Source organism: Ictalurus furcatus, chromosome 5 (genome assembly GCF_023375685.1).
Source record: "Ictalurus furcatus strain D&B chromosome 5, Billie_1.0, whole genome shotgun sequence".
NCBI lineage: Eukaryota > Metazoa > Chordata > Actinopteri > Siluriformes > Ictaluridae > Ictalurus > Ictalurus furcatus.
Window position 1 is genome coordinate 1,325,292 of NC_071259.1, and position 27,392 is coordinate 1,352,683.

Here is a 27,392-nt window from a genome sequence, read left to right on the forward strand (position 1 = left end):
TGTGTCCTACACACTCTACATCATCACTCTGTCCTGTGTGTCCTACACACTCTATACATCATCATTCTGTCCTGTGTGTCCTACACACTCTATACATCATCACTCTGTCCTGTGTGTCCTACACACTCTACATCATCACTCTGTCCTGTGTGTCCTACACACTCTACACATCATCACTCTGTCCTGTGTGTCCTACACACTCTATACATCATCACTCTGTCCTGTGTGTCCTACACACTCTACATCATCACTCTGTCCTGTGTGTCCTACACACTCTACACATCATCACTCTGTCCTGTGTGTCCTACACACTCTATACATCATCACTCTGTCCTGTGTGTCCTACACACTCTACATCATCACTCTGTCCTGTGTGTCCTACACACTCTACATCATCATTCTGTCCTGTGTGTCCTACACACTCTACATCATCATTCTGTCCTGTGTGTCCTACACACTCTACATCATCACTCTGTCCTGTGTGTCCTACACACTCTACATCATCACTCTGTCCTGTGTGTCCTACACACTCTACACATCATCATTCTGTCCTGTGTGTCCTACACACTCTACGTCATCACTCTGTCCTGTGTGTCCTACACACTCTATACATCATCATTCTGTCCTGTGTGTCCTACACACTCTACACATCATCATTCTGTCCTGTGTGTCCTACACACTCTACATCATCACTCTGTCCTGTGTGTCCTACACACTCTATACATCATCACTCTGTCCTGTGTGTCCTACACACTCTATACATCATCACTCTGTCCTGTGTGTCCTACACACTCTATACATCATCACTCTGTCCTGTGTGTCCTACACACTCTACATCATCACTCTGTCCTGTGTGTCCTACACACTCTACACATCATCACTCTGTCCTGTGTGTCCTACACACTCTATACATCATCACTCTGTCCTGTGTGTCCTACACACTCTACATCATCACTCTGTCCTGTGTGTCCTACACACTCTACATCATCATTCTGTCCTGTGTGTCCTACACACTCTACATCATCATTCTGTCCTGTGTGTCCTACACACTCTACATCATCACTCTGTCCTGTGTGTCCTACACACTCTACATCATCACTCTGTCCTGTGTGTCCTACACACTCTACACATCATCATTCTGTCCTGTGTGTCCTACACACTCTACGTCATCACTCTGTCCTGTGTGTCCTACACACTCTATACATCATCATTCTGTCCTGTGTGTCCTACACACTCTACACATCATCACTCTGTCCTGTGTGTCCTACACACTCTATACATCATCATTCTGTCCTGTGTGTCCTACACACTCTACACATCATCACTCTGTCCTGTGTGTCCTACACACTCTATACATCATCACTCTGTCCTGTGTGTCCTACACACTCTATACATCATCACTCTGTCCTGTGTGTCCTACACACTCTATACATCATCACTCTGTCCTGTGTGTCCTACACACTCTATACATCATCACTCTGTCCTGTGTGTCCTACACACTCTACACATCATCACTCTGTCCTGTGTGTCCTACACACTCTATACATCATCATTCTGTCCTGTGTGTCCTACACACTCTATACATCATCACTCTGTCCTGTGTGTCCTACACACTCTATACATCATCATTCTGTCCTGTGTGTCCTACACACTCTACACATCATCACTCTGTCCTGTGTGTCCTACACACTCTACATCATCATTCTGTCCTGTGTGTCCTACACACTCTACATCATCACTCTGTCCTGTGTGTCCTACACACTCTACATCATCACTCTGTCCTGTGTGTCCTACACACTCTACATCATCACTCTGTCCTGTGTGTCCTACACACTCTACATCATCACTCTGTCCTGTGTGTCCTACACACTCTACATCATCACTCTGTCCTGTGTGTCCTACACACTCTATACATCATCATTCTGTCCTGTGTGTCCTACACACTCTACACATCATCATTTCTATAGTAGAAGCTCATTCACATTGAACAGGTATGGAAGGAGTCTCCAGTGTCAGTGCTGTAACAGTCAGAGTAACGCTGTAACTTTAACTATTTTACATCTTCAGGACAGAGGAGTTTACACTTTCTGGATTCTCAGTAACATAAAGAGGTGGGTTTTTTTTGTGACTTAATAACTTGGACAGAGAAAAAGAGAGTCTCCTCCAGAATGATTACACACGTTTATAATCAGTTTACATGGAGTCCCTGTGAGCCAGCTGTTACTATAGAAACGATAACGCATTGGAACCGGTGTATATATATATATATATATATATATATATATATATATATAAACCTGTGGTTTGTCGACATGCTAATGTCAGATCTGCTGTTAGAGAAAATTCCTCAACACCTTCTGACCAATCACAATCCAGAACACCTCAGCTGTTTTATTCCTTACACACCACGCAATACCTGCTAAATCTTACAAACATCAATAGAAATAGAAATAGAAATAATCCCCCATTAAGAACCTGTAAAGAACCCTGTCTTCCACGTGTGTGTGTGTGTGTGTGTGTGTGTGTGTGTATAAATCTGGAACACATTTAACCTCCAGCCCTGTGCATCATTTGTCTTTTCCCGTCTTGCCTCGAGCACTCGCGTGAAAGAAATATGCCTTTTTTTTTTTTGAGTTATTCACATTTTTTTTTCTTTCATGCTTCTGTACGTGCATCCCTCAGTGGCATCAATATCACATCTGGAGGAAATCCAGAGAGAAATCAACAGAGCGTGATTTTAATTTAAAAGCACCAGAAATAAATTCAGCACGCAACGACACACACACACACACACACACACACACACACACTTTACCACCTGTGAACACACCAACCGAGTAATGTTCTGTCCCAGAAACCTGGAATATTTATATTTTAATTTGAAAAGTTTACTTTAAATATTAAACATACTTCCCAGATATCTCACTGAAAATAATATTCATGAGAAACGAGTCCAAAAACTGTCCCTGCGCTCTGGTATCTGTAGAAAGCCTAAGCGGCCATACATTATTATTATTTCTGTTGTTTGCTCGTGATCTCGACATAACAAACGCTGTTTTCACACGATGTAACTTTATTGTGAGAACATCTGGAGCTTTGTGAAAGGGACTGCTGTTACATGCACACCGGCATCTTCTCCAGCATAAATGTAGAGATTCCCCGCTGTAGAGATGGACTTTATCTCCACATTAAGAGAGAGGGGTGTGTGTGTGTGTGTGTGTGTGTGTGTGTGGCTTCTCGAGTGTCCGACACTAATGTGGAAGTCGTCAATCCTACAGGGATGATGAGGTATTTCTCTAGGCCACAGGAGAAGTTAGCATCACCCTGGTTCCCTTGACAAAAAGCTAATAGGAATCTTCCACTGGCTTTAGGATTAATGCAGAAAATAAACTCTGTGACCAACAAAAGTTTATGATTCTTACATGTTCCGTTCATTAAGATAAGATTCATAAGATTTTGAAGCCTATACACACACAAGTAAAAAGCTAACGCTAGGCTATAAACTTTATAGCTCATTTTAGTTCAGGGGTCACATACAGCCTAATTAGACGTCAAGTGGGCGGGTCAGTAAAATCGTAGCATAATTACCTATAAATAAGAATAAGTCCATGTTTTTCCCTTTGTTTTCATGCACAGAAGTACAAGTATATTAAGAAAATCTTCATATTTAATGAAATATCCTTTTACAAAACATATCATGAACATCCTCGGATTCCTTAAGACAAAACATGTGCAATTTGCTTCTGATGATCATTTACGTGTGTGCATCACATCTGGTCAGTGTTTGTACAAATGGAAAAAAAACTTTATGTCACAGGTGTTTGGAGCTGAAAAATATAGTATTGCACTCCATTCTCCTTTTTGACAAAGACATTTTGGCTAATGAGGGTGTGGGGAGGGTAGAAAATAGGGTAGACTACACTGTAATAACAAACGGCAGAAGGCGCATTGCTGCCATCTGCTGTTCGGTCTGAGTTGAGTTGAGTTGTGCCGCGTTTCTCCTCTGACTAAAACAGTGGATAATTTAGGAATAGCATAATTAGGAATAACGAGCGGATACTTTAGGAATAGCATTTTATGAAAACATTCTAGTTTGTGTCTTTTATGCATTTTGTTCACTTTCAAAGTGAACAAAATGCCGGCCCGTACGTTTATAGCATAAACGAACTACACCACAGTCACATGACTTCAACTCTTTCAATCTTTATTTAAAAAAACAAAACCAAACACACACACACACACACACACACACACACACACAATACAATTGGAAAATACTATAAATTGATCAATCTACAAGTTGTAAAGTTTGAGTTGCAAGAGCGCGAATATACACACATCGAGGCTGGAGTAGAAGAGATTTCCTGTCCGGCGTGATGACGTTTAATGTCCGCGACATCCGCTGTAATCGCATTTAGCCACTTGTTAGCGACCGTCTTTTTCAAGACACGTAAAAGTTTTTGTTTTTTTTTTTTTTTCAATCCTGAGTGGGGTATTACAGATGCATTTTATGTCGTAGTATAAAACGTGAACATATCTTGAGCTTGTGTTAACCACAGACCTTATTTCAGGCATTTACCCAAAAAACCCATTCAGAAACCCACTGACTTCGGGATGATGGATGTTCAGTACACGGGGAAATTAAGCCGAGATCACAAGAACACAACAGATAAAAAGTACTCATTCATGGCCGCTTAGATCTAATGAGGGAAATAGGAAGGTCAAAAACTCCACCTGATTTTATCTTGTATTATTATTGACTCTAAATTCCTGATATACTATATATATATATGACTATATGACATTTGAAATGTATTTAATACTTAATGCAGAAGCCTTTGTTTGTAATGACAGCTTCAAGACGCTTCCTGTATGAAGAAATGATTAAACACGTTTCTTGTTGGAACGTGTCACTTTATAGACGATCCCTAACCACAGCACCATCAAGAGAACTTTTCCTCAGTATCCAATTTACACTGAAAGTATAAATCCTGAAGCTTAAACTACAATTTTATCATCTGTATCGAGGACGTCTTACAAAAAAAAAAAAGAAGAAATATTTTAACTAGTCTTTAAATATGTGGACGCTTTTTAAACATCTACCATAAACATTCAATCTGCCTTTATTAAATAAATAAATAAATAAAGGCAGATCATTTCTGCCAAGTACTGATTTTACAGCCAAAAATCATCAACGTTTATTAAATTATGAATGAACAGATCTGATGAGCTGCTCGATCTTTCAGTGATGACGTACGAAACTTACAAAAAAATAACACTAATAAACTGAGACCATGTTGTTTTTAAAGACCGCCTACACATGGTATATTTTACATTATATCAATCAAGCGGAGCCTCATTTTTATTTAAAACACTCTTTAATTTTTCATGCAGTGCATTCAGAAGACCTACATCAACTGAGTGCATTCAGAAGAATAATGAATAAATATAATTATACAAAAAAAAAAGCATTTTCTGAGGATTTACAGCATTTACACGATCAACCGGAGTACATTTCCAAACCTGCGGTATGTAAAGGTTATTCCTAAAAACAAGCAGTTTGAGCATTACTAAGCTAATATATGGTTTATATTTATATTTCTGTAAACAGTACGTCATTTAAAACAGTATAAAACACCAGACCTAAAAACTGGTTGCCGTGGAGATCAGAAATTTTCAGACGCGCCGACATTCCTATCTAGTACCTAATTATCATATCACCATAATCACGTCACTTTTATATTAAACGCTTTCTTTTTACGTCAATTATTACGCTTAAAGATATATTTTAGTCATCGTTTACTGTCATTTAAAACCAACATCAAACTGCACAGGTCCTAAGACAGTACACTCTTCGTTTAGAAACCTGGTTCTCCAACTGTCCCTCTGGGTAGAACCCTATAAAAGTCTCGTCTTACCAGAAAATTATAATTTTTGAAAACTTAGAACCCTTAATTATCCAGTGAACACTTAAAGAACCATTTTTCTAACAGAGGAACTCTCAACCAAGAACTAGATGTTAAACTGACAGGTTCTAGATACTAAGAACTGAATAATGAGCAATAATTTGGAGTTTGTACCGCACACGTACCCTGTAAATACATACACTCATAGAAAAAAGGGTTCTTCGAGGGTTCTTTAAAGGTTTATTGGACAATGAATGGTTTTAATCGTACACAACATGGTTCTGCTTGGAAGGAAAGTGGTTGTAGGGTTCTACGTAGAACCTTTAACGGTTCCTCCAAAGGGACAAGCAAAGCGCAGAAGAGTGTATGCGTACGCACTGTCTACAGACCTGTTATCCATTTCTAATGCTCCAGTTTGGGGTTGGTATTAAATGACTGAAGCAATATCGAATAAAATATACGTTTAATTATAATAATTATTATAATTAATACGTGAATATTAATATACATGACACTAATTAGGTACGTAATATGTAAATGATATGCTCTGTGTAAGAGAGTTTGTCTGAAAATGTAATAATAGCACCGAGTCGTGCATGTAGTTATGTAACACGACGTATTTGATCACGTTTGATTATTTTTCAGGATAAAACGGAGCCTGGTGTTCGGTTTAAAAAGGTTTCCCTCCGCCGTACAGACACTCGTTAAGCTCGTTATAGAGCTCTGGAATGTCGGAAGTGTTCCTAGAAGACGAAGCAGCTGAACTAGCGAGACGATTCCGTAAACATATCTACTGAGGATCTTTTCCGAGTGCAATGAAACTAAACGTTTTATAAAAACCCGTTCGATTCGGATTCACTTGAATCAAAACTGTTCCGAGAAACAAAATGTTGCTGTTGCAAAGACACCGCGTGTTAAAAATACAAGAGAGGACTCGTAGAAGTTCTCCTCGGACTGACGTGTGAGGAACTAGAAGAACGGCCAGGCTTCTCCGCGGGTTACTGCAGTTTTTCCACCAGGTGGCGGTACGTCGTCCGCTCCTTCGCAGCGTCGTGCCTCTCCGTCACGTAGCGTTTCCCGTTGGTTCTCAGGTTCTCCTGCAGTTCCTCGTCACGCAGCAGTCTCTTAGACAGAAGCACGAACTCCTACAGAAGAACAGCCAAAGGTCCACTTACTTTGTATTACGATGAGAGCGCAATTACAATACGTACAACATCGTCTATTTATTACCGAGCGTGTCCAGGGAACAAATTTACATTTACAATCCACGCCCACAAAACTCCATATAAGGTCATGATAAAATGACAACTAAACGGTGATGGAGTGCCTTCTAAGCCTTACGACATCGAGGGAAGGAGTCTCCAGTGTCGGTGCTTCGTAACAGTTGGTAGGTTTATGTCTTATCAACTTTGAGAGAGAAATAAGAGAGGCTGGTGAAGGAGCGACGGTTTATAGCTGCTGTAACGTAAGTGCGAACACGAACTGACTTCTTTTGTGGACGTTTAAATGTAAATATTATAAATGGCTAAAAAGCATACGTTATTCCTAGCAGAGTAGTTGTTGTCGTCTCATAACGAATATCCATTCACAAAACTGCATTATGATTATTACGGAGTGATATGCAGGTTCATCATAGCGCTTCTGAAAACTGCTCATCAGAGTGGGATTTGGAGCTGATCACGGGAAGGTGGGGACGCTGATCGAACCCTGACGCTAGGTCATTAGCACAAATCTTCCTAACACGCTTACGTCCTCCTCGCTCTTCATCACTGCAGAGATACTCCAGACTCGTCCCTGTGGGACGCGACACATTTCCTTCCTCGTTATATTCCTCTAATGTTCCTCACGATGAGGTGCATCCTTTGTATTTTTATATACGCTGCGTTTCTTCTTCATACTGTACACAGCAGACCTTTTCTTTCCGTGTGTGTGTGTGTGTGTGTCGCTGTGTGTTTCCTTTTAACATGGTTAAACATTTAAAGCTCTCCGTCACTCCCCTGCTGGTTAATCTTATCCATGAATACGGAGGCAGATATCCGTCTCTGTGTGTGCGGAGCTAATATTCCTCCCCGGTCTCGTGAGAGACTCTGCGTTTCCCAGCATGCCGCAGCGTACGACCCGCGGTATCTCTCTGATCTCGGCAGGACGCGAGAAACCGCACGCACATCAGAGTCTAATGCACAATGAAACGGTTCTCTTATTGCATATAATGAGTCTCTTTCAACGAGGCGCTGCAGGATCAGAGCACCAGCTGTAGATGATTCATTTGTAACACACACACACACACACACACACACACACACACACACACATCTATCTCTTAGTAAAGTTGTGTGTAGATATGCTTCGTGGTCAAACCGAGTTAAACATTCCCGCTGGATTTCACACATTTTCTTAGTCCTCGTGTGTGTATGTGGAGAAACGTTAAACGGTTGTGACTGACACAGCTGATTTACATTTAGCCACGCCCACAAACGTCCATAAAAGGCTCACAGAGAACTGAGAAAGACAAAATGGTGACTAAACGGTGAAAGAGCACGTCCTAAGCACGGCGGGTGTGAAATATTCCAGCAGCGCAGCTCGGCCACCGCAGACACACCCCACCTCCTCCTCCTTTTACAGGGCGCCAATACTTACCAAGTCGTATCTGTCTCGATTTTGGACTCGCTGAATGAAGTCATTAATATGAAATTTCACAAAATGTTCATTCAATTTGGGTGAAATTGAAATAAACGAGTGATTCAAACTTGACGGTGTGTGATCCGTTTATAAAAATATCCGATCCGAATCCAATCTATTGAGGTTCAGGTTAGACGTACAGAGGACATGAACGTGAATGTAAACACTCCCGCGGACGCTTCGTGAATAAATAACGACGTACAGCATGATAAATGAGAACGATGTTACGCAATCTTATATACAGAGGGCTTTTTAAAATAAATAAATAAATCTAAGAGCAATTTTTTTCCCAGAATGCATTCAGCGCTTCAGTGTTTCAGTGTCTCGAGGCACAATATTATTATTATTTTAAATTTACATATCAAAGACAACGTGAACACGATCTCCTTTCTGTCCCGAATAAGATTAATCCGAAATCTCACCTCGGGGGACGAGTAGAGCAGGCCGCTGTGCTCGTGTCGGACGACCGCGGCGTTCCCGGGAATATCCCTCGCCAACACCGGCACACTCAAATCCATGGCCTGATAAAATCACCCACACACACACACACACACACACACACACGACGTGTTACCATGGATATGTGAACCTGTAATAATCAGATGACTCCGATTCAAGCGTAAAGAAGAAACATGCACAGAATTAGCGCTTTAACCCCAGACACATTCTCCAGAGTTTGCTGAAGATGAACGAGATTACGGCTGAACGCACGGATAACGACAGGATTAGCAGGAAAATATCAGGTCTGTCAGGCAAAGCAGGGTTCTGAACAATACTTTCACACGGATGAGATTAGATTACTGATTTGATCCCGATGAGGTTTAAAGCTTCAGTGGCTTTAAAGCTTCAAAGTACAAATAATCCATCATACACAGTTCATTACAGTGCATTATGAAGGAATGTAAGGAATAATATAATAACACGAACAGATTATCGATTGAGAATTTGATTACATTACCAACGGTTTTAGAAATGTTGACGTATATTTATCTGTATATTTGTTTGGAGATTATATTAATCGATTCTTACGTCACGGACAAATATGAAGAGACGTCGGCCCTATTTATTTCCCGTTAAAATCCGCGTCATTTCTGCTAAAAAAAAAAAATACACGTATGAAGCTGGAACGCTGACGAAATGTCTCCGTAAGAATGTTCACAGGAGGATTTACACAAGAAATATACGAGTATGGAAAAATAATCCGGGAATGTAAATCTGGGAAGAATTTAAAGTTAAATTCTTTAGAGTTAAAACTAACGATATCTCAAGAATGAGCCCGTCTAGGAAGAAATCAGGGATCTAATCTTGTACATACAATAAATAAATAAATAAATCCCGCCGCGTAAGTCACTCGACCGTGACGTGAAGGTACGAACCTCTAAGATGGCGGCGGACATGCCTTCCGACACGGACGAGTTGACCACGGCGAATGATTTCCTCATGGCGGCGTGGAGTTCCTCCTGACTCCTCTCCGCCGCTAAAAATACTCCAGCGGATCTACAAACACACAAGGAAAGTTGAGGAAAGTTCCGGAAAGACACCAAACAGCAGACTGTGGAAAGTTACAGCAGCACACGCTGGCCTCTCAGGATTCCGAATACAAAAAAAATATATATAAATATATTTCTTATCACTTTCCCACACAATCTTGCAATTCATTCTGGGCTAAGATGCTAGTCCGATAGCATGACATCCTCCATGCATTACAGAGAGCTTGTTTACACTTTCACTTTGGCTAAAAATGAGTGTGTACAGAGATAAAGTTAGCACACTCCAATACCAATTTCGTGTGAGGGCCCAAAGCTCCAAAGAAGAAGAAGAAGAAGAAGAAAAACTATAAAACTCAAAGCGCGAAGACAATTTCTTGCGTTACTGTTGGAGATAAAGAGTTGAGCCTGTGAAGAAAGTTTAAGAAGGGGAGTGGAAAGATGAAAGTGGAGCGAGCTTTACCTTTTCACACACTCTTCAACTTCCGAGCTGAGCACCGGGTCGATCTGGAAGGAGAAGCAAGAGACACTAAAGCGAGTCGAATCAAAAAGTTCCACTTCTCTGCTGTCGAGGTCGAAAGAGCGGCAAAATCGCCGGAAACTCTTGTGTTTCGGTGGACAGACATGAGTCACGTGTGGGTCGATGTTCAGTTTTGTCTTTTTCTGAACACCGAACACATCGACACTAAAGCACCGACACTGGAGACTCCTTCCGTGAGTATTAAATAAACGTCTCCTTACAGAAAACGTCACCGTGTTACAAAAAACAATTACGCCGTTAACGTCGAGCCTCCGCCGTACACGTCCCGGCGAAAGAGCCGTTACTATAGAAACGGTGACGTATCAGAACAAGCGCATCGATATACACCTGTGATTTGCAGCTGCGCTAATGTTAGAGCAAATTCTGACCAATCAGCATCCAGAATTCAACAGCGCTGTGGTGTACAAGCATGAAGAGTGGACGTGTCTCACTATAAATTCTTCCTTGGGGTTTAGAAGGTTTAATAACATTTACGGTACCAAGATGATCAATTATCTTGATCTATAAACCATAAGGGACTTCGGCTATGAGAGACGATTTCTGTAATCCCCAAATCACAGCGTCTGGACGAGACACTTTACATTCTCATCATTTTCAACGTTTAGCGTTAGTCTTGATGAGAAATTAGAGCATTAGAGGAAACGGTCAGAATTTGTAGGTTAAGGACAAGCAGAGGTTTGATTAAATATAGACATCTGATTAAATATAATATAAGTGCTCCTTTGTGTAAGTCCTGGGATTTGGAGTATAACAGCAGCTCAGAGTAAATTATTATAACCTAACGTATTAACAAAAGTAACAGCAATGTTCGTGAATAAAACTAAACTTAAAATTCCTGCCAAAATGAACCATGGGTTCACATGTCCACCACGGACGATTCCTCCCTAGACCACCAGAGGGCACTCTCCTTTCATTTTCTTCTATTGGTGTCTGCTCCATTTACTTCCTTGATTGTGCTCACCTGTTTTGTGTTTCCTCGTTAAAGTAGTTCCCCATTAAAGTTCTGTGTTTTCCTCCTTATTTCTGGAGCATTGGGTGTGTGTGTGTATAGTTGTTGGTATTTTACGTTATATTTCCACTACGAGTGGTTTTTGTTTTCATGTTGAGTTTTCTTTTCTTTGCCTCGCCTTAGTGTAGTCTAGTTCCTCATTGTAGTCGTTTCCAGTTATTTTTGTTGCTGTTTGTTATTAATAAAATTCTGCATGTGCATCCGACTCCCTGGATTCCATCACATGGATGACCTCCAGCAGCAGGGTGTGATCATTAGGCAGCGAGGAAAATCAATGTTTAGGAGAACTGTTTACGATCTAGTAAAAAAACATGAGGTGAAAACACCATCTACAGCCAGCACCAAGCACTGGGTGGTGATGAACAAGCTGAGATCCTGAGATTGAGTCTATTACATATGAAATACAACTTCGGGCTTTAATTTTCTCTCAGAATTCATTGCAAGTGTAAGAACGTGTCCATGTCTTCTGGGAAAGAAGGCTTCATACCTCTGGCATAAACTTCAGAGGAGCTGGTTTCTGTCAGATCTGTTGATCAACAGGACCATCATTCCTCATCATATCTGGCTCACTATTTGCTGACTTTCTATGTTGATTCAGAGATCTGTCCCAGCTTGTGGTTGGTCCAGGATGATCCTCGTTGAGAAGCTCGACCTCATCGAAGGCTCGCGAGTGTGAATTTAACACCCAGTTCCTGCTGCTATCACTTTCTCCCTGGTATGTCCAATTAGCTTTATGCTGGCATGCTAATAATAGTAAAGAAGCTGTGAGATCACACACATGGCTACAACTGCAGTAACACACCAGCGCGCACACACGCACACACACACTTTCACACACTTCTGGATTTGTGCTCACCTTTGGGCCGATGATGATGAGGATCACCAGAGGGTTCTGGGTATGCCATTCTGTTGGAAACAAGATCTGGCAGAGGATTAGCCATGTAAATAGACAGAACACACACACACACACACACACACGCCTTAGACCATAAGATCAGGAAGTCACTGGACATCATGGGGTCACCATAGGTCAGACCACAATATATCCTTGGTTGGCAGAAAACACACAGGACCCTCTGAATATATGGCCCTAGGAGCATCAGACTATAAGAATATAGGACCCTAAGTATAGAGGACCCTGGGATCATAGGACTCTGGGAAACTAAGGGCCAAAGTAACATAGGGACATAGAAACATAGTACTATAAGAATATTGGACCCTAGGAATAGAGGACCCTAGGAATAGAGGTCCCTGGGAATATAGGTCCCTGGGAATATAGGACCCTAGGAATATAGGACCCTAGAAATATAGGGCCCTGGAAATAGAGAACCCTGGGAATATAGGACCCTAGAAATAGCACTGTGGACCCTGTGTATGACCCTGTGTATAAGACCCTGTGTATGACGGACCCTGGGTATAAAGGACCCTGAGAACTGAGGACTCTGGAAATATAGCATCCTAAAAACATAGGAACCCCAGGACCCTGGGAACATAGAGGGTTTGGAAACATAAGACACTAGAAGCATAGAACACCTTGAGAACTTAGGACCCTGGTAGCACAGGTGCTGGTAACATGGACACATAGGATCCTGGGAATATAGAACATGAGCGCGCAGGGTTGATATCACATGAGTGGCCAGTTGCTAAGAAAATGATGGCCCTCAGAACTGCGTTTACAGACAAATCTGCTTGCTAATTAGCTAATATGCTTCTAGCTGCTAAATTCTTAGAAGAAACAGGGCGTGGGAACTAACAATCTGAATAAATAAACGTCTGAGATGTCTACAGTGTTCTACATTAAGTTTATAAAGTGTGATGGTTTACCTGAGAAGGCCTTCAGCAGGTAGAGCGGGTCCTTCACTTTTCTGAGTCCACACACTAACAGGAACACGTGTAGGTCATCTACTCGATCCAAACGCACTCCTACGAACCCAAACAAACGACATCCTCCATCAGCAGAATCCTCTGATGCACAAGAGGACAGGAGAATAACATCTAGAGTGAACTATTCACTACTTCACTAATTACTACTACTACTACTCATTTGAACTATTCAATCAGTATTCTTTCAGGAACATAAAAGATTACGGGTATAACCAATAACCATTAGCGAGCTAGCTAACTTCGTCTCGCTAACTAGTAGCTAACTTGTGTATGTTTTTCATAGCGTAGCTTTTGTTCGTTTTTGTAATCAAGCTTACATTTATCCAATAAAGTCGTTAAATTATGGTCTTAAACTTATTTACATGCTAAATCTTAATACTAAATAAATAGCAAACACTTCGTTATCTAGGGGTAACGTTGCTACTCTTACTAATTTGGCTAACAATGCTAGCTGCGTTGTAAGTTTTATGCTTCTACAAATTTCATTTTCAAGTTCTCGTGGAGATTTTTCACGGTTACTCAGAAGCAAAAGACTGAAAACAGCCAGGAGCACGGTCGATAAAACCGTTCCCCAGTCGATAGCATGCTAGCTAGCAGCCCTACATTTCTGCTAATGAAGGTTTTAGCTAATGAATAAGAGCAGAGTTCTGAACGAGACGCATTCGCGCTCTGCTAGGCGTGTCTAATTGCACTCTTAGTACTTCAAACGTCTTTGAATGGCAAATATAATGAAACAGAAGTTAATTTAAATCCTGGACGTTTTAGCTGATTAGCATGTGTCCAGAACTTCAGAACCTGCTTCAGACACTAAAACTCCAGATCTGATCGACTCGAGTGCACGTGTTAATCCTCCCGACCCGGAGAGGTTAATGAAACCGAGAAACGGAGTCTCGAGGGAAGAAGACCAAGAGCTTCCGCCGATGTGATGAAGATTTCCTGAAGCGATCCGGAATCGTTTGGGGTCAGTGACTGACCGCTGGATCAGGGGCTCTAATCCCTTTTTAATCCCAGGACCAGTGCTAGGAGGCTGAAACACATGAAAATATGTCTGAGATAGACTTCGCCGAAATGGGACACGACCCAAGTGACCGTAACACGCAGGATTAAACTCTTTTCGGATTCTGTAACTCATTTCTCCGAGAGACCAGGCTAAGATAAGGGAAGGAAATTCATTTCCGCAGATAAGCATCCAATCCCGTAATGCCTTCAGCGATTCAGACGTTAGGGTTTGACAGGAAAATCACGCGCCGGATTATAATGAACACACACAAAAAAGTCAAGGGCTGTCGAGACAAAATGTCATAAAAAGTGGTCCATTCCATTACAGTGACAGGAGTTTGGTCATATATATATATATATATATAAAAGAAGTGGAACATTAAAGGACATCAATTTAAAGAGAAAATCAGGCTTAACGGACAGATTAGAGGTTAAAACCCTTCAGTAAAGAAAGTGCACGACAATGACGCTTTAAAAAAAAAAAAAAGAAGAAGAAATCCATTCTAATCCAAGAAAAAGACATGTATTCAACATTGTGAGTCGATGAAGTTAATCAAATAAATATTATAATTTTTTTTAAATCCAGATTTGTTTTGTGATATGTGATATATTTTATTTCTTCTAAAATGGTCTGATATTTTATAATTAAATGTAATTATACTCTACGGTATATATGCAATGCTGTTACTATGAAAAAATAATAAAATCCCGCATTAAGTCTAAAATCTGAATCTATTGTAAATTCCAATCGAAGGGAAAATTTCCATGAATGTATTACATTTTCTTTTAAATTGTTATACAAACACTGGTATTAATGTTTAACAATATTTGTGCAGTTTTAGACGTTTTTTTTTTTTTTTGGTTGCATGAGTTAGAATAAATTCTCTTATTAGTGTCAGATTATTTTCAGTGCTCTCATGTGAGCAAAGAAAGAAAAGAAAAAAACAATGGGATTTTTTTCCGTTGCTCATATTTACCAAGGGCGCCAATATCAGTGCTGTGTGTGTACCTTATAGACGTAGATGCGCTGATATTAATATGACAGTGAAGATTTTTATTTATTTGTATTAAACTGGTCTGTTTTAACGGCTTACCCGTTGTCACTGTGTTGATTTTGACGCCAAGACGATTTTAATGAATCGTAAAAGTACTGAAACGATGAGGAACTGAGGAACGTTCTCGTCTCTCCACGTGTACCAGACATGCAGGAATATGTTCCTGTGAGTATAATTACAGATAAATCCACAATTCAGAGCTAGAATTGAGAAACAAATCAGGCGCGGATCGGATTTCGTCTCGAATGGATCAAAACGTAGGAAGAAAACTAAATCAATGCAGGAAACGATGGTGAAGAAGAAGAATAATAAGAAGAAGAGGAAGACGGAAGGTTATGTATTATCAACATCCCAGCGCAGACAGAGGGAGGTAATCATCAGCTTTACGTCCTCGTGTTCCTGTAGATCCTGCTCCGTTCAGCGAACACAAGACCAGCAGATCTCACTGAAAGGAAACAAAACCGACACGTAGACGTTATCGTAGAACACGTCCCGAACATCTGAGAGATCTGTGAGGAAGTGCAGGGGTCAGCGTCGTGCGCTGACGAGACACTGACAGCTCAATCGGGATTCAATCCAGCTTGGGGATTTTATCGGATCTCGATCAGACGTGAGGGTAAATCCGATAAAACGGAAACACACGTCCGTCACACGTCCGGCTGCGGATACTGGAACCGCTTTCGCGCCGGACACGTGCGGTTTCACACGCCGTCTTCTCACGCGGAACCGTCCTGATCATTCTCGCTACACTTCTCCTTCTTTCCTTGTATTCCGTCTCAGCTCTGTATTTAAATCCGACTCAGTGATCATCGCGTAAACGAGACCCAGGAATTACAGCGCCACGTCCCAACGCGTATAACCGCTGATACGGTGACGTTTTCGGGACGTTTCTTTGAAAGTCTGTGAAAGGAGTCTCCAGTGTCAGCTCTCCGTAAAAGACGTTTTCGGGACGGAGGAAGTTTACCGCTCTGCGATTTTTCGGTAACGTGACGAGCTGCGTTTTTATTTTAATTTTTTTTTTCTTATTAACTTTTAAAGAAGAGAAATAAGAGAGGGAACGAGTGTTTATAGCTGCTGTAACGTAAGTGAGAACAGGAACGGATTTGTTTCGTGGACGTTTCACGACATTAAAGGTAACTATAAATGGATAAAAAGTACAACGTGCTGTATAAAAGGTATAAAAGGAATAGAACACGTGGGAAACAAGTCGGGACCTGCCTTCCTACTGAGCGCCCGAGTGTGTGTGTGTGTGTGTGTGTGTGTGTGTGTGTGTGCAGAGCTATTTGGTTTGGAACGAGGATGAAACTCAAACAAAACTTGACAATGTCTTTATCATATTCCTGATATTAAGTACAGCCTCCACCTAGCAGGGGTTCCACAATGCTGTGCTTTCTCTCTCTCTCTCTCGCACACACACACACACACACAAACACACACACACACGTCACGATCACTATCCAAAAGAGACACTCAGAGTCACTCAGAATATCTTTCTTCAGATAAGCAGACCTCCTACCAGTGTTCTCTGAAAAACCCTGCCGCGAGCTACACGACAGCGGGAGGCCAAGAGTGCGCTCTCTCACACACACACACGCGCACACACACACACACACACACACACACACGCGAACACACGCCAACACACTGCTTTCAGGCTTATTTGATGGAACCTCTCTGATCTTCATCACACACACACACACACACTCTCACACACTTCCCGCTGTAATGAGAAGTCAAGTGAACTGAGCAGAGAGAAGATTCCGGAGATTCCGAAACTCAGGACTACAGTGAAGTGTATTTTCTATATCATTATATTTTCTATACATCACATTCACGTTGTTTATTTTTCCGTCACAGATAAATAAATGAGCGTCCAGTGTGTGAGCTTCAATGCTGTATGTGTTTTGACCCGTGAACTCACTTCCACAGCATTAAATGTAACTCTAAACGGATAAAAAGTATGACGTGTGACGTTCTTTATCGTGACATGCTGTAATAAATGCATAGAGTACAGATAGCAGTGGTATAAGAGGAATGAATCTCTCTGTTTTTATTGGGTGTGATGTAATAGAAGAGGACCGAGGTGCGGCGTGGGAAGATCGGTGATTAGTTCACTGAAACAGCGCCCCCTGGTGTCTTTTATTCCTGATCTATTAAACACATCTATAACATTCACGACATTCCGCAGTTCTGCTGTGGATAATGATGTCATGAATATGTCACTTCCAGCTGTGACGTGTGCTTCGTAATACACTCGCGTGCAAAAGTTTGCACACCCTTAGAACATTTATAATAATGTATCATTACTTCATTGATAATAATCGTATACGTATACTCGTGTGGAGATTTCTGTCCTACTTCTTTTCTTATCACCTTCTCACTTCTATTCCTTTTATTTCCTTCCTCCTTGTTCGTTCACCCGTCTCTTTTGTTTAATTACTGTAACACACACACACACACACACACACGCGCGTGTATACTCGGGTGTATACACACACTTACACATGTACACAGATTTACAGACACGGGGATTCACCTTTATGTTTGACAGGTGGACATGTTGATATTAATGAAGGCTGAGTTTGAAATGTGTGTGCCTGAGTGTGTGTGTGTGTGTGTGTGTGTGATGTATTTTTAATAAGGAGTGTGTTGCTTATCGAAATTCCTGCACCCTGCTGGCAGCCGGTGATGATGAATGACCACCGACAAGAGAGTTATTAATCTCCCTCTCTCTCTCCCTCTCTCTCTCTCTCTCTCTCACACACACACACACACACAGAATGCAAAAGACAGAGCGAAAGACAGAGAGAAAGAAAGAGAGAGAGAAGGATCAGTTAGATGTACGTACACAAAAAGGATAGATAGATAGATAGATAGATAGATAATGATGGAGAAAAGAATAGATGACAAAGAAAGAAAGAAAGAAAGAAAGAAAGAAAGCAGAGAAATATGAAAAAGAAAGTAGAGGAGGGGCAAGAGGGAAACAGATAAAGGGGGATTAGTGAGGGAGAAGAGGTAGAGAAGAGAGAGAGGTGAGGGGGGAAAAGAAAAGGAGGAGAATTTATACAGGAGACAGGTGGAAAGAAAGACAGAAGGAAGAGAAGGGGAGAAGAAAGGAAGACAGAAGAGACAGGAGACGAGAAACATGAGGGAAAAAAAGAAAAAAGGAAGAGCAGCAGGAGAACGAGAGAATAGAGGAGAGGAGAAGAAAATGGCGGGAGGAGAGAGTTGTTGTTGTGAGAAATACCTGAAGTGTGTAAGAAATCGGTCCAGCTGAAGTCGGAGCTCGGTCTCGTCTCGATTCCTGAAGAGGAACGGAGAAGGTGAAGAGGGCAATCGTTCTCCATGCGGACAACACCGTAAAAACGCGTTAGACTGAGGAAGAGGAGGTGGAGATCTGTCCTTACCCTGAGCCTGAACGTGGACCTCAGCGATGTCGCAGTCCTAAAGCAAGCAACAAAAACAACGTCACAATACGACTAGACTTCGCAATCACCCTCTGTGACTGTTGCCACGGTTACGTCCGTATCGCTTTTATCTTAAACTTATCCACGCACTGTAAATCCTCTCAATCATTCCTGCACAATTAACTTTACTGGCTTAGCTACGATAATGAAAAACGATCAATGTCCCATAACCGCTGTTTACATTCGTCGTCATGGTAACATTCCAACATGGTTACATAAAAAGGAGACGCTGCGATCACAACGTTACAATTCGACTAGTCTGCGATTGTTCCCTAACATCTCTAACGCGCTCTCTTCCTCACGCTGTAGCTAAAAAAAATCCTTTCTGCACAATTACGCTGAATAGTTTTCATTACGACAGTGAAGCATTAGCTAATAACTAGCTATTTGCACTCGTTGTCACGGTAACACTCCAACATGGTTACTTAGTAAGAAAGCAGAATGCGTGGTTAAACGGTCCAGTCGTCGTTGTAGTGATGCTGTAGCTACGTAAAAAAAAACAACCCGACAACAACGATGTTACAATTCAACGAGTGTTTATGATCGTTGCTATGACGACAGTGTCGCTAACTCGCTGTCTTCTTAGAGCTTCTCGTGTAATTTCCATGCGCCGTAGCGTATAATTCAGTTCCGTGCAATTAAATTTGTCGCTTTATTATTTAAGCGTGAGTCTTGGCCCGTAACGGATATTATCTGTTAATTATGGGATTGATTTTTCGAAAACAAACAAACAAACAAACAAACAAGCAACAAAACAACAAAATTAGCTGCCTTTAAATGACCCACAATTCTCGGCATGTTTGTATTTTTCAAGCGTTTCTCAAAGCCACGTGAAATCCTCGCTGTGGCACGGAAAGCGGCGGAAGTATAATCAGGAATAATCTCGGCATGATTCTAAAATCAATATGTAAAAAATAATAAAGCGGGAGAAGCGTGATAACGGAATAATGTTGCTGCTCGGTCGAGATCAAGCGAATCATTTCACACACAGAGAGAGAGGAAATTGCCTGGATGTTATCAGCTTTGGATGCCTGCTGTGTGTGTGTGTGTGTGTGTGTGTGTGTGTGACAGAGAGACTGTGAGAGTCTAATCCGCCAATGAAACGCTTCTAATTTCGTTTTGAATGCTGATTTATTATTATGGGATGTTGCTGAGAACGGTTATAATCGGCGTGGTTATTGGTAGCCGTTTGTGTTTATCGGCGACTCCGGCGGCACACGTTAGTCCACGTTTTCCCCTCGTTCGTTTTCTGCGCCGTTAAAGACGGACGGCGGCGGTCCGGTCGATATTTGCTCGATAACCGCTTCATTATCGTTCACTTCACTTTGCTCCTACAGGACAGGACGACGCACGGCTTCAAACGTTCTCGAAAAACGTGCCCTGAGAAAATCCCACGTAAACGAGCCTCATTAATGAACCGCGACGAATTCACCCTCGTTACTAGATAACGGTCTCTGCGTCGTCACTCGTACTGCCGCTAAAGTTGATTATTTTCCTACAACTGCGCGTCCTGAAGTGGTTTATTCCTCACACGCTCACTCCTGCACTAGACCACTCACTATACATCACTGCTTGCTTGGTTGTTGTTGTGTTTTTGTAAACACCGTGTCAGGGTAGAGATGAACCGTGTATTCACAGCAGGGAATTGGCTTTCGCGCAGAAAACGGAGGAATTTCGAACACCAGCGTCTTACCAAATAAGTCTTAGCTTTCTGCTTCATCTCCTCTGTGAATGCTACTGCAAACCTGTGACGAGAGAGAGTGAGAGAGACAGAGAGAGAGAGAGCGAGATCGATCAAGTTCAGCTGAGTTTTATATATATATAAATGAATCAAAAGATGTATTAAAAGCTCCTGAATTCTACATGTCCTGTTCATCCCTTGCTTTGGTCAAACATTAAACAGTGTCAGTAAACAACACTGGATGAGTTAAAGTGCATCAGAATCGAATTTAGTGTTTAATGAATTAAATCACTTACGATTCACAAAAATGGCTCAGGAATCAAACTGAAAATCGATGAATCATGAATCGAATTGACTCACGTGTCGGCGCATCGATTCACACTTCTGATCAGACGATTTGGATCAACTCGTTGAATTAAAAAGCAACGTTTGAAACGAATCGGGACAACAATCATCAACCGATTAAAATTTATTATAAACTGGTTGCTAACGAAAAAGGACAGATGACTAGCGTGTAAAAAGTTATGGGGGGGGGGGGGGAAGGAACATTTTTGACACAATTTTGGCTTTATTTCTCGTATTTACGAGGTTCCGGCGCATCGTTAATTTGCGAATGATGACGATGTAGAGAAAGACTATTATAAAAAAATGTGAGAAATTCAGCCAACTCACACATTTACACATTTAAAAATACGGATTTTTATGAAAGCCTGTTTCCACCAGGGAGGGAAGATAAATAAAAAAGATAATCGTGACTTCATTTCTCTCAATTACGAGTTCTCACAATTCTGACTTTTTTTTCCCATCGCAATTTAGACGTCCACCTGAGTTAAAGGACGCACTGAAAAAACATCAATCGACCTCTATAGATAGGCGAGATACAGTAAGAACTACGCTCATAAGCTAGTCACGAAAAGGAACACCAGACGCTAGCGCGCTCGCTACCTCGTCACAATTCAGAATTGAAAGGAATGTCAGGATTAGGAGGGAAAAAAAGTCAGAAATGGCAAGAAATACCGTCAAAATTGTGAAATGCGAACTCACACTTGCGAGGATAATAGTCAGAATGGCGAGATATAAAGTCGCAATTACCTTTTTAATTTTTTCCTCCGTGCCGGAAACAAGCTCCGGTAAAAAACTAATATTTTTAAATGTGTAAATAATTGAATAGGCTAGCATGGTGATTTGTCCATAATTCTCATATATTTTTTTTTTAAAATAGTCTTTCCCTACATCATCATCGTTCACGAATTAACGACCCCAGATTCTGACCAAACACAGTCATGTATCGATAATACATGAAACTGAATCGTATCGTATCGTGTTGCGTTAAGAATCAAAATCGTATCATATGGTGTGGAAGTCTGATATTTACACACTAACTTCTAACATCAATATATATATATATATATATATACACACACACACACACATTTAAGGAAGTACAAGATCAAACGTGGAGTGGTTTGTATAGTTGGGGGCGTGTCCAGTTTCCCCATTCATTTAATTTCTTGATGAAAGAGAAAGTGTAGGAGCTTTCGAGCGTGACTTTTTTCCCCCACTTCCTTTAGAAACATTTATTTGTAGAAGCTCCAGGTTAAAGTTCTGTGTAGCTATCGCTTTCTTCTCACTTCTGCCTTTGAACCAGGAAGCCACTGTCAATTCAGGTGCAAAATCAAACACACACACACACACACACTTCAGAGTCTTCACACTTCTCCTTTTGTATTTACAGGAAAACAGAAAAACTCGCTGCTTTTCCCCTCAGTGTGTGCGAGGGAGAAAAGAGAAGTGTCACTATTCAGCTGTTCAGCGCGGTCCTTTACATCTCCCGTCTTTCTTCTCTGCGATTCTGAAGGGCATGGGATTGATGATGAAGCCGGTGTGTGTGTGTACAGCAGCAGGGGGTCTTCACTAAAAGACGTGTGTCGCTTTAAAAGTTCCAACATGTTGACTTAGTGAATAAAAACTCCACCATCAGGCAACAACTATCAAGTCTATTCTTTTTTTTTTATTATTATTATTATTATTTAACGGCCACATCTAGGACATAAAAATGTCAGGGTTAAAGATTCACAAGACGATATACACACGTCCCGTCCGCATACAAATTCCCCAAAGCCACACCAATCCGTTCTATTATTATTATTATTACTTGTTTACCACAACGCTTAGCTTAGCGACAGTCTTATCTGGACTGTTTGACTTTCGATGGATTTTATTTGAACTTTAACCCCATGGGGCTGTTTCCAGTATTTAACTCTACAGTCAAACAAAGTCTAGAGTTTTTTTCCTCAGTAATCTGTCAACACTTCTGAGTGAAATGATAATAATTTGAACAATGTTCTCTAATTTGCACGGTTACTGTGTCTCCTCACCACATGCGTAACATTTCTATTAGCTTCAACATTCGCCTAATTTCCAGTCCCAGTTGCTTAGCAACAGTGTTATCATGGTATAACCTACTCAACTTTCCATGAGTTTTAAATCTAGCTTTACTAATTTAATAACCGATCTGGATATAACAAACTGCCAGCTATGTTACGCCAGCTAGCTAGCTAGCTAATGCTTTTGGCGTCCATGTTGCCCTGTTGCTTAGCAACAGTGTTGTCTTGACGCTTAACTACTTGAACCGTGTGTCTGAATTTCCAAGAGTTTTATTTGAATGGCAATAAATTTCTGAACACGTACGTTTTTCTCCTCAGTGGACTTTAACCTCACGTGACTCTGTCCAGTATTTAATGCTACGTTAGAACAGGGTCGATAATTCCTTTATAACTTTAGTCTAGAAGCTTTTCTTATGAATTTACCAACATATCTGAGGGAAATGTTGATATTCTGAACGATTCTGTCTCATTTCTTCTGTCACCATGACGTTCCTTCGTAAATATATAAGGACTTGCCTTAAATATATGCTAGCTAACTAGTCTTTTTGGCATCAATTCTACATTGTTGCTTAGCAACAGTGTTATTTTGCTGTCATTTAACCTACACGAACCACATGACAATTTCATTTGAACTGCGATACGTTGTTCTCCACATTGGATTTAATGCTAAACTTTTTTAAAAAAAAAGGTTGATAATACAGTATTGATTTTAAAGTCTTTTTTTTTTTTTTTTTTTACTAATTTATCAACACATCTGAGAGAAACGTTGATATTCTGGATTATTTCATCTCAATTCCTCTGTCACTGTGCCTTTCCTTCATACATATAAATGAGGTAGCTAGTCTTATTGGCGTCCATGCAACCCAGTTGCTTAGCAACAGTGTCATCTTGTCTATTCATGAGTTTCCTCTGCAATGATTTATTTATTTTTCTCCACGCAGGATTTTAGCCTCACCTGGCTCTGTGCAGAACTTCCTCCATGACACTCCGCTTGTGTTCGTCCTTCACGTCCTCGTTGATGTCCGTCCCTCCGAAGACCACTCCGAAAGGCACGCCGACATCTGCAGCCATGTTAAAAACAGAACGCAACACTCTCGACAAGCTCTTAGGGTGAAGAACAGACGATACAGCTGATGAATTAAGATCTTTTTATTATTAGCATTAGCCATGTAGCTCCAACACAGATGGAATGAAGCTAAAAACCTTTAACAAAGCTATATTGTTCTACGCTGGTGTGTGTGTGTGTGTGTGTAAACGGTTTGTGCAGTTATAGATCACCTAAGAGGAGTCTTCCTCCTTTAAACAGATGAATCGCCAGAGCTGCGTCAAATGGTTCTTGATGTTGACTCATCAGCAGCGTTATCTCAGAAGCCGAGCTGAACTCTCTGGTGTCCCGGAGCACACACACATGACCTGCGCTCTCGATATGGTCCCTAAAAACACACGTTACACCAAGACTCCATCAGCAACACCATCACCACACCGTTCCTAGCTAACTATTTCAGATTAGCATAATATTATACAATGTTAGCAGAACATTCAAATGACAAAAATAACATTTCTGCAATGTTCTTAAAACGTGTGCTGACTCATGTAACATGCTAACTATACACATCAATTAGCTAGCGGTGTATGACTTAGCACACGTAGCTTAACGTCTTCTCTACTCAGCTAGCACAGAACATTAGCAAAAGTTTAAGATGTAACATTAGAAACACACCGTATAATAATATAAATGCAGTCTTTATGATTTTATTTACGGATTACGCGGTCAAGTTTAAATCAGTTATTTATTTAAATTATACACACAATTTTAATTGACATCTCAATCGTTTCATGAGTGACTTAAAAGAAAGTAAAGAGAGAAAGAGAGAAAAATAAGGGTCGGCACTTAATTAGGACAAAAGTAATGGCGCCCTGTAAAAGGAGAAAGAGGCAGGGTGTGTCTGCGGTAGCCGAGCTGCATTACTGGAAGATTCAGTACATGCTGTGCTTAGGAGGCGCGCTCTCATCGTTTCGTTGTGTCATTTTCCGCTCACCTTTTATGGGGTTTTGTGGGCGTGGTTAAACGTAAATCAATTATCCCGTACACATGCATGATAATTTACGGTTGATCGGCATTTATCAAACCGAGTACAAAGAAAATCAGAGATATTTTGTAAATATAGGAGGTATTTTAGTTCGGTTTGGCCTGCACACACATTTCTGCACAACTTTACTAAAAGACTGATATTGTTTGCGTGTGTAAAATAATCTAATAACTGCAGATTATTGTAATAATGATTAACAGGACCTAATGACTCCGGGTCTGCATGAATCACGTAATAATTAGATTTCACTACAAACAGCAAGACCTTTTGGGGGTTTTTTTTGTTCGTTTTGGTTTCCTATGCAACAGGCCACGCCCCTGTAAGCAATGGAACCTTATAAGTACATCCCCTGCCAACGAGCAACTGTAAAGCCACGCCCCCTGACAACAACAGCTTCTGAGATCTTTAAAGCCGACGAAAGATTAATATACCGTTCGTTTTTTTTTCTCTTTAAGTAATAAATGAGAGTTGATTTTGGTTTTGTTTGTATTTGATTTGCTATTTTGCGCTTTTTATACATTAAACTGTCACTTCCGGGATTATATTTTCAAAGCATATTTTCTTCTTCCATCTTTCCCGAGTATTCAACATGAAATGGATTAATTTGTCTGCTCTCGTAAAGGTTTTTAATTTAATAAATAAAATAAAACCTGCTGCTTTACCTTATCCTTTCGGCAGTAGTACAGTTCCCAGTTTTGGGACTGAGGCAAGCTAGGAACAGTATTCTCATTTCTCCACGGTATCGCGATATAAAGCTGAAATAAATTACAATTTTACAGTTGAAATAGTATAAACAAAGGCTGCTCTGTTTAATAATCTTTTCCTGTACAACAAGGACACCGGTGCTATATATTTACACGGATATTTACTTTTGGTATTATTTTCTTTACCTACCCATATTCGAATAAACCCGGAAGTTTGCTTTTGATAATTGATGCCCTACTAGCCAATCTCTGCGAGGAGGCGTGATACAGATAGCCAATCATAGACAAGAAGGCGGGACATGTATGAATACGGGTACGTAAACGTGTAGTTTGCTTTTGGCACAGGTCCGTTCGAGATATCGTTCGTCGGGAAACAAGAACTAGGTCCGATTAGTTCCTGTTCATCAATACCCGGTAAACAAAACTATAACCTCTATGATATAACCAAATAAAAGTTGTTTATAATTATTTAATTTGAAACTGAAATTATATCGCAAGTCTGTTATTAAATATCATTTACAGTGACATAATAATATCGGTGTAATAGTGACAAAGTTTTACCTTTTTTTGTGATAATGAAATGTAGGCATGAATTTGTTTTGGTTTTTTAAAAAAATTATTATTTTTCACACTATAAAGATTTTAATAGCAATAATAAACCAGTCAATATAGAAAATAGAAAATAACCCAATCACATGTCATAGTTAATATCCCTTTTACAACATACTAAATATGTTTGCTTTTAAAAATTACTTCTGACCTCATATTTTTAAATTATTTTAAACAAACTGTCATTTTATTTATTTTTTTATCTGTGTCACTGTTGTGGTTTTGTTTCTTTTTTATTTAATATTTTAATATGATGTCTTATTGCCTGATTGAACACATTTTATTTAAAACCTTTTAAATAGCATTTATAATTAATATAAGCGCCTATACAGCACTGAACCGCTAATCTTTAAATAAATCAATCAGAATAAACAGAAACAAGGTGTGTATATTGTTGCTTATAGCAATCAACACTCAATAAAAAAAAGAAAAGAAAGAAAAACTTGTCAAGTGGTTATTAACAGAAAAAAGAAAAGAAAAGAAATGAGAGGTTGTGTGATTATTTTATTAGGTTGTTGTATATATTATAAAATATAGAGAGACGGGGGGGAAAAGAAAAGAAACGAAGAGAAAATAAATAAATAAGTAAATAAAAGAACTCCGAAACTATTAAAAGAAAGAAGGAATGAAAAGAAAAGAGGAAAATAGCAGATATGTAGAGGAAAAAAAGAGAAAAGTAAAGGACGCTGTGATGAGGTAAACATTGAGCGACACGGAAGTGAGAGCGTCACGTGCTCCCAGGGCGCCACGCCATTGGTCAGCGTGAGAGCGTAATGACCCCTGTGTGGTGTTTATATGAAGCGGAAGATCTGTGATTGGTGGTGTAACAGTGAGCTGAGTGAATCCGCATTGTTTATAACTCGGCTGTAGGCAGATTAGAACCCGTGATAGCGG

The 27,392-nt window shown here is 40.4% G+C and overlaps 1 protein-coding gene and 1 long non-coding RNA gene across 9 annotated transcripts; one reads left to right on the forward strand and one right to left on the reverse strand.

Moving 5' to 3' along the window:
• Nucleotides 1–4,542: 4,542 nt before the first annotated feature.
• On the reverse strand, nt 4,543–26,071 carry glt1d1 (glycosyltransferase 1 domain containing 1). 8 transcript variants are annotated; one of them, XM_053624070.1, is made up of 12 exons: nt 25,135–25,552; nt 24,374–24,528; nt 24,051–24,156; nt 20,721–20,772; nt 18,968–19,004; nt 18,808–18,864; nt 13,447–13,587; nt 12,479–12,528; nt 10,536–10,579; nt 9,962–10,082; nt 9,008–9,106; nt 4,543–7,051 (listed from the first exon to the last, which is right to left on the reverse strand). In XM_053624070.1, the coding sequence occupies exons 1-12, from the start codon at nt 25,191–25,193 to the stop codon at nt 6,905–6,907; spliced, it is 1,068 nt and encodes a 355-aa protein (XP_053480045.1). In that variant the 5' UTR covers nt 25,194–25,552; the 3' UTR covers nt 4,543–6,904. The 8 variants fall into 8 exon arrangements, 7 of the variants coding, with proteins under 7 accessions (XP_053480045.1, XP_053480044.1, XP_053480047.1 ...); XM_053624069.1 differs by lacking the exon at nt 25,135–25,552 and adding an exon at nt 25,848–26,071 and having other exon boundaries at nt 4,544–7,051; XM_053624072.1 differs by having other exon boundaries at nt 4,544–7,051; nt 25,389–25,550.
• LOC128607333 (uncharacterized) lies at nt 23,321–24,322 on the forward strand. The gene is made up of 2 exons (XR_008385849.1): nt 23,321–23,395; nt 24,037–24,322. It is a non-coding gene; the product is annotated as an uncharacterized LOC128607333 (long non-coding RNA).
• Nucleotides 26,072–27,392: the final 1,321 nt, after the last annotated feature.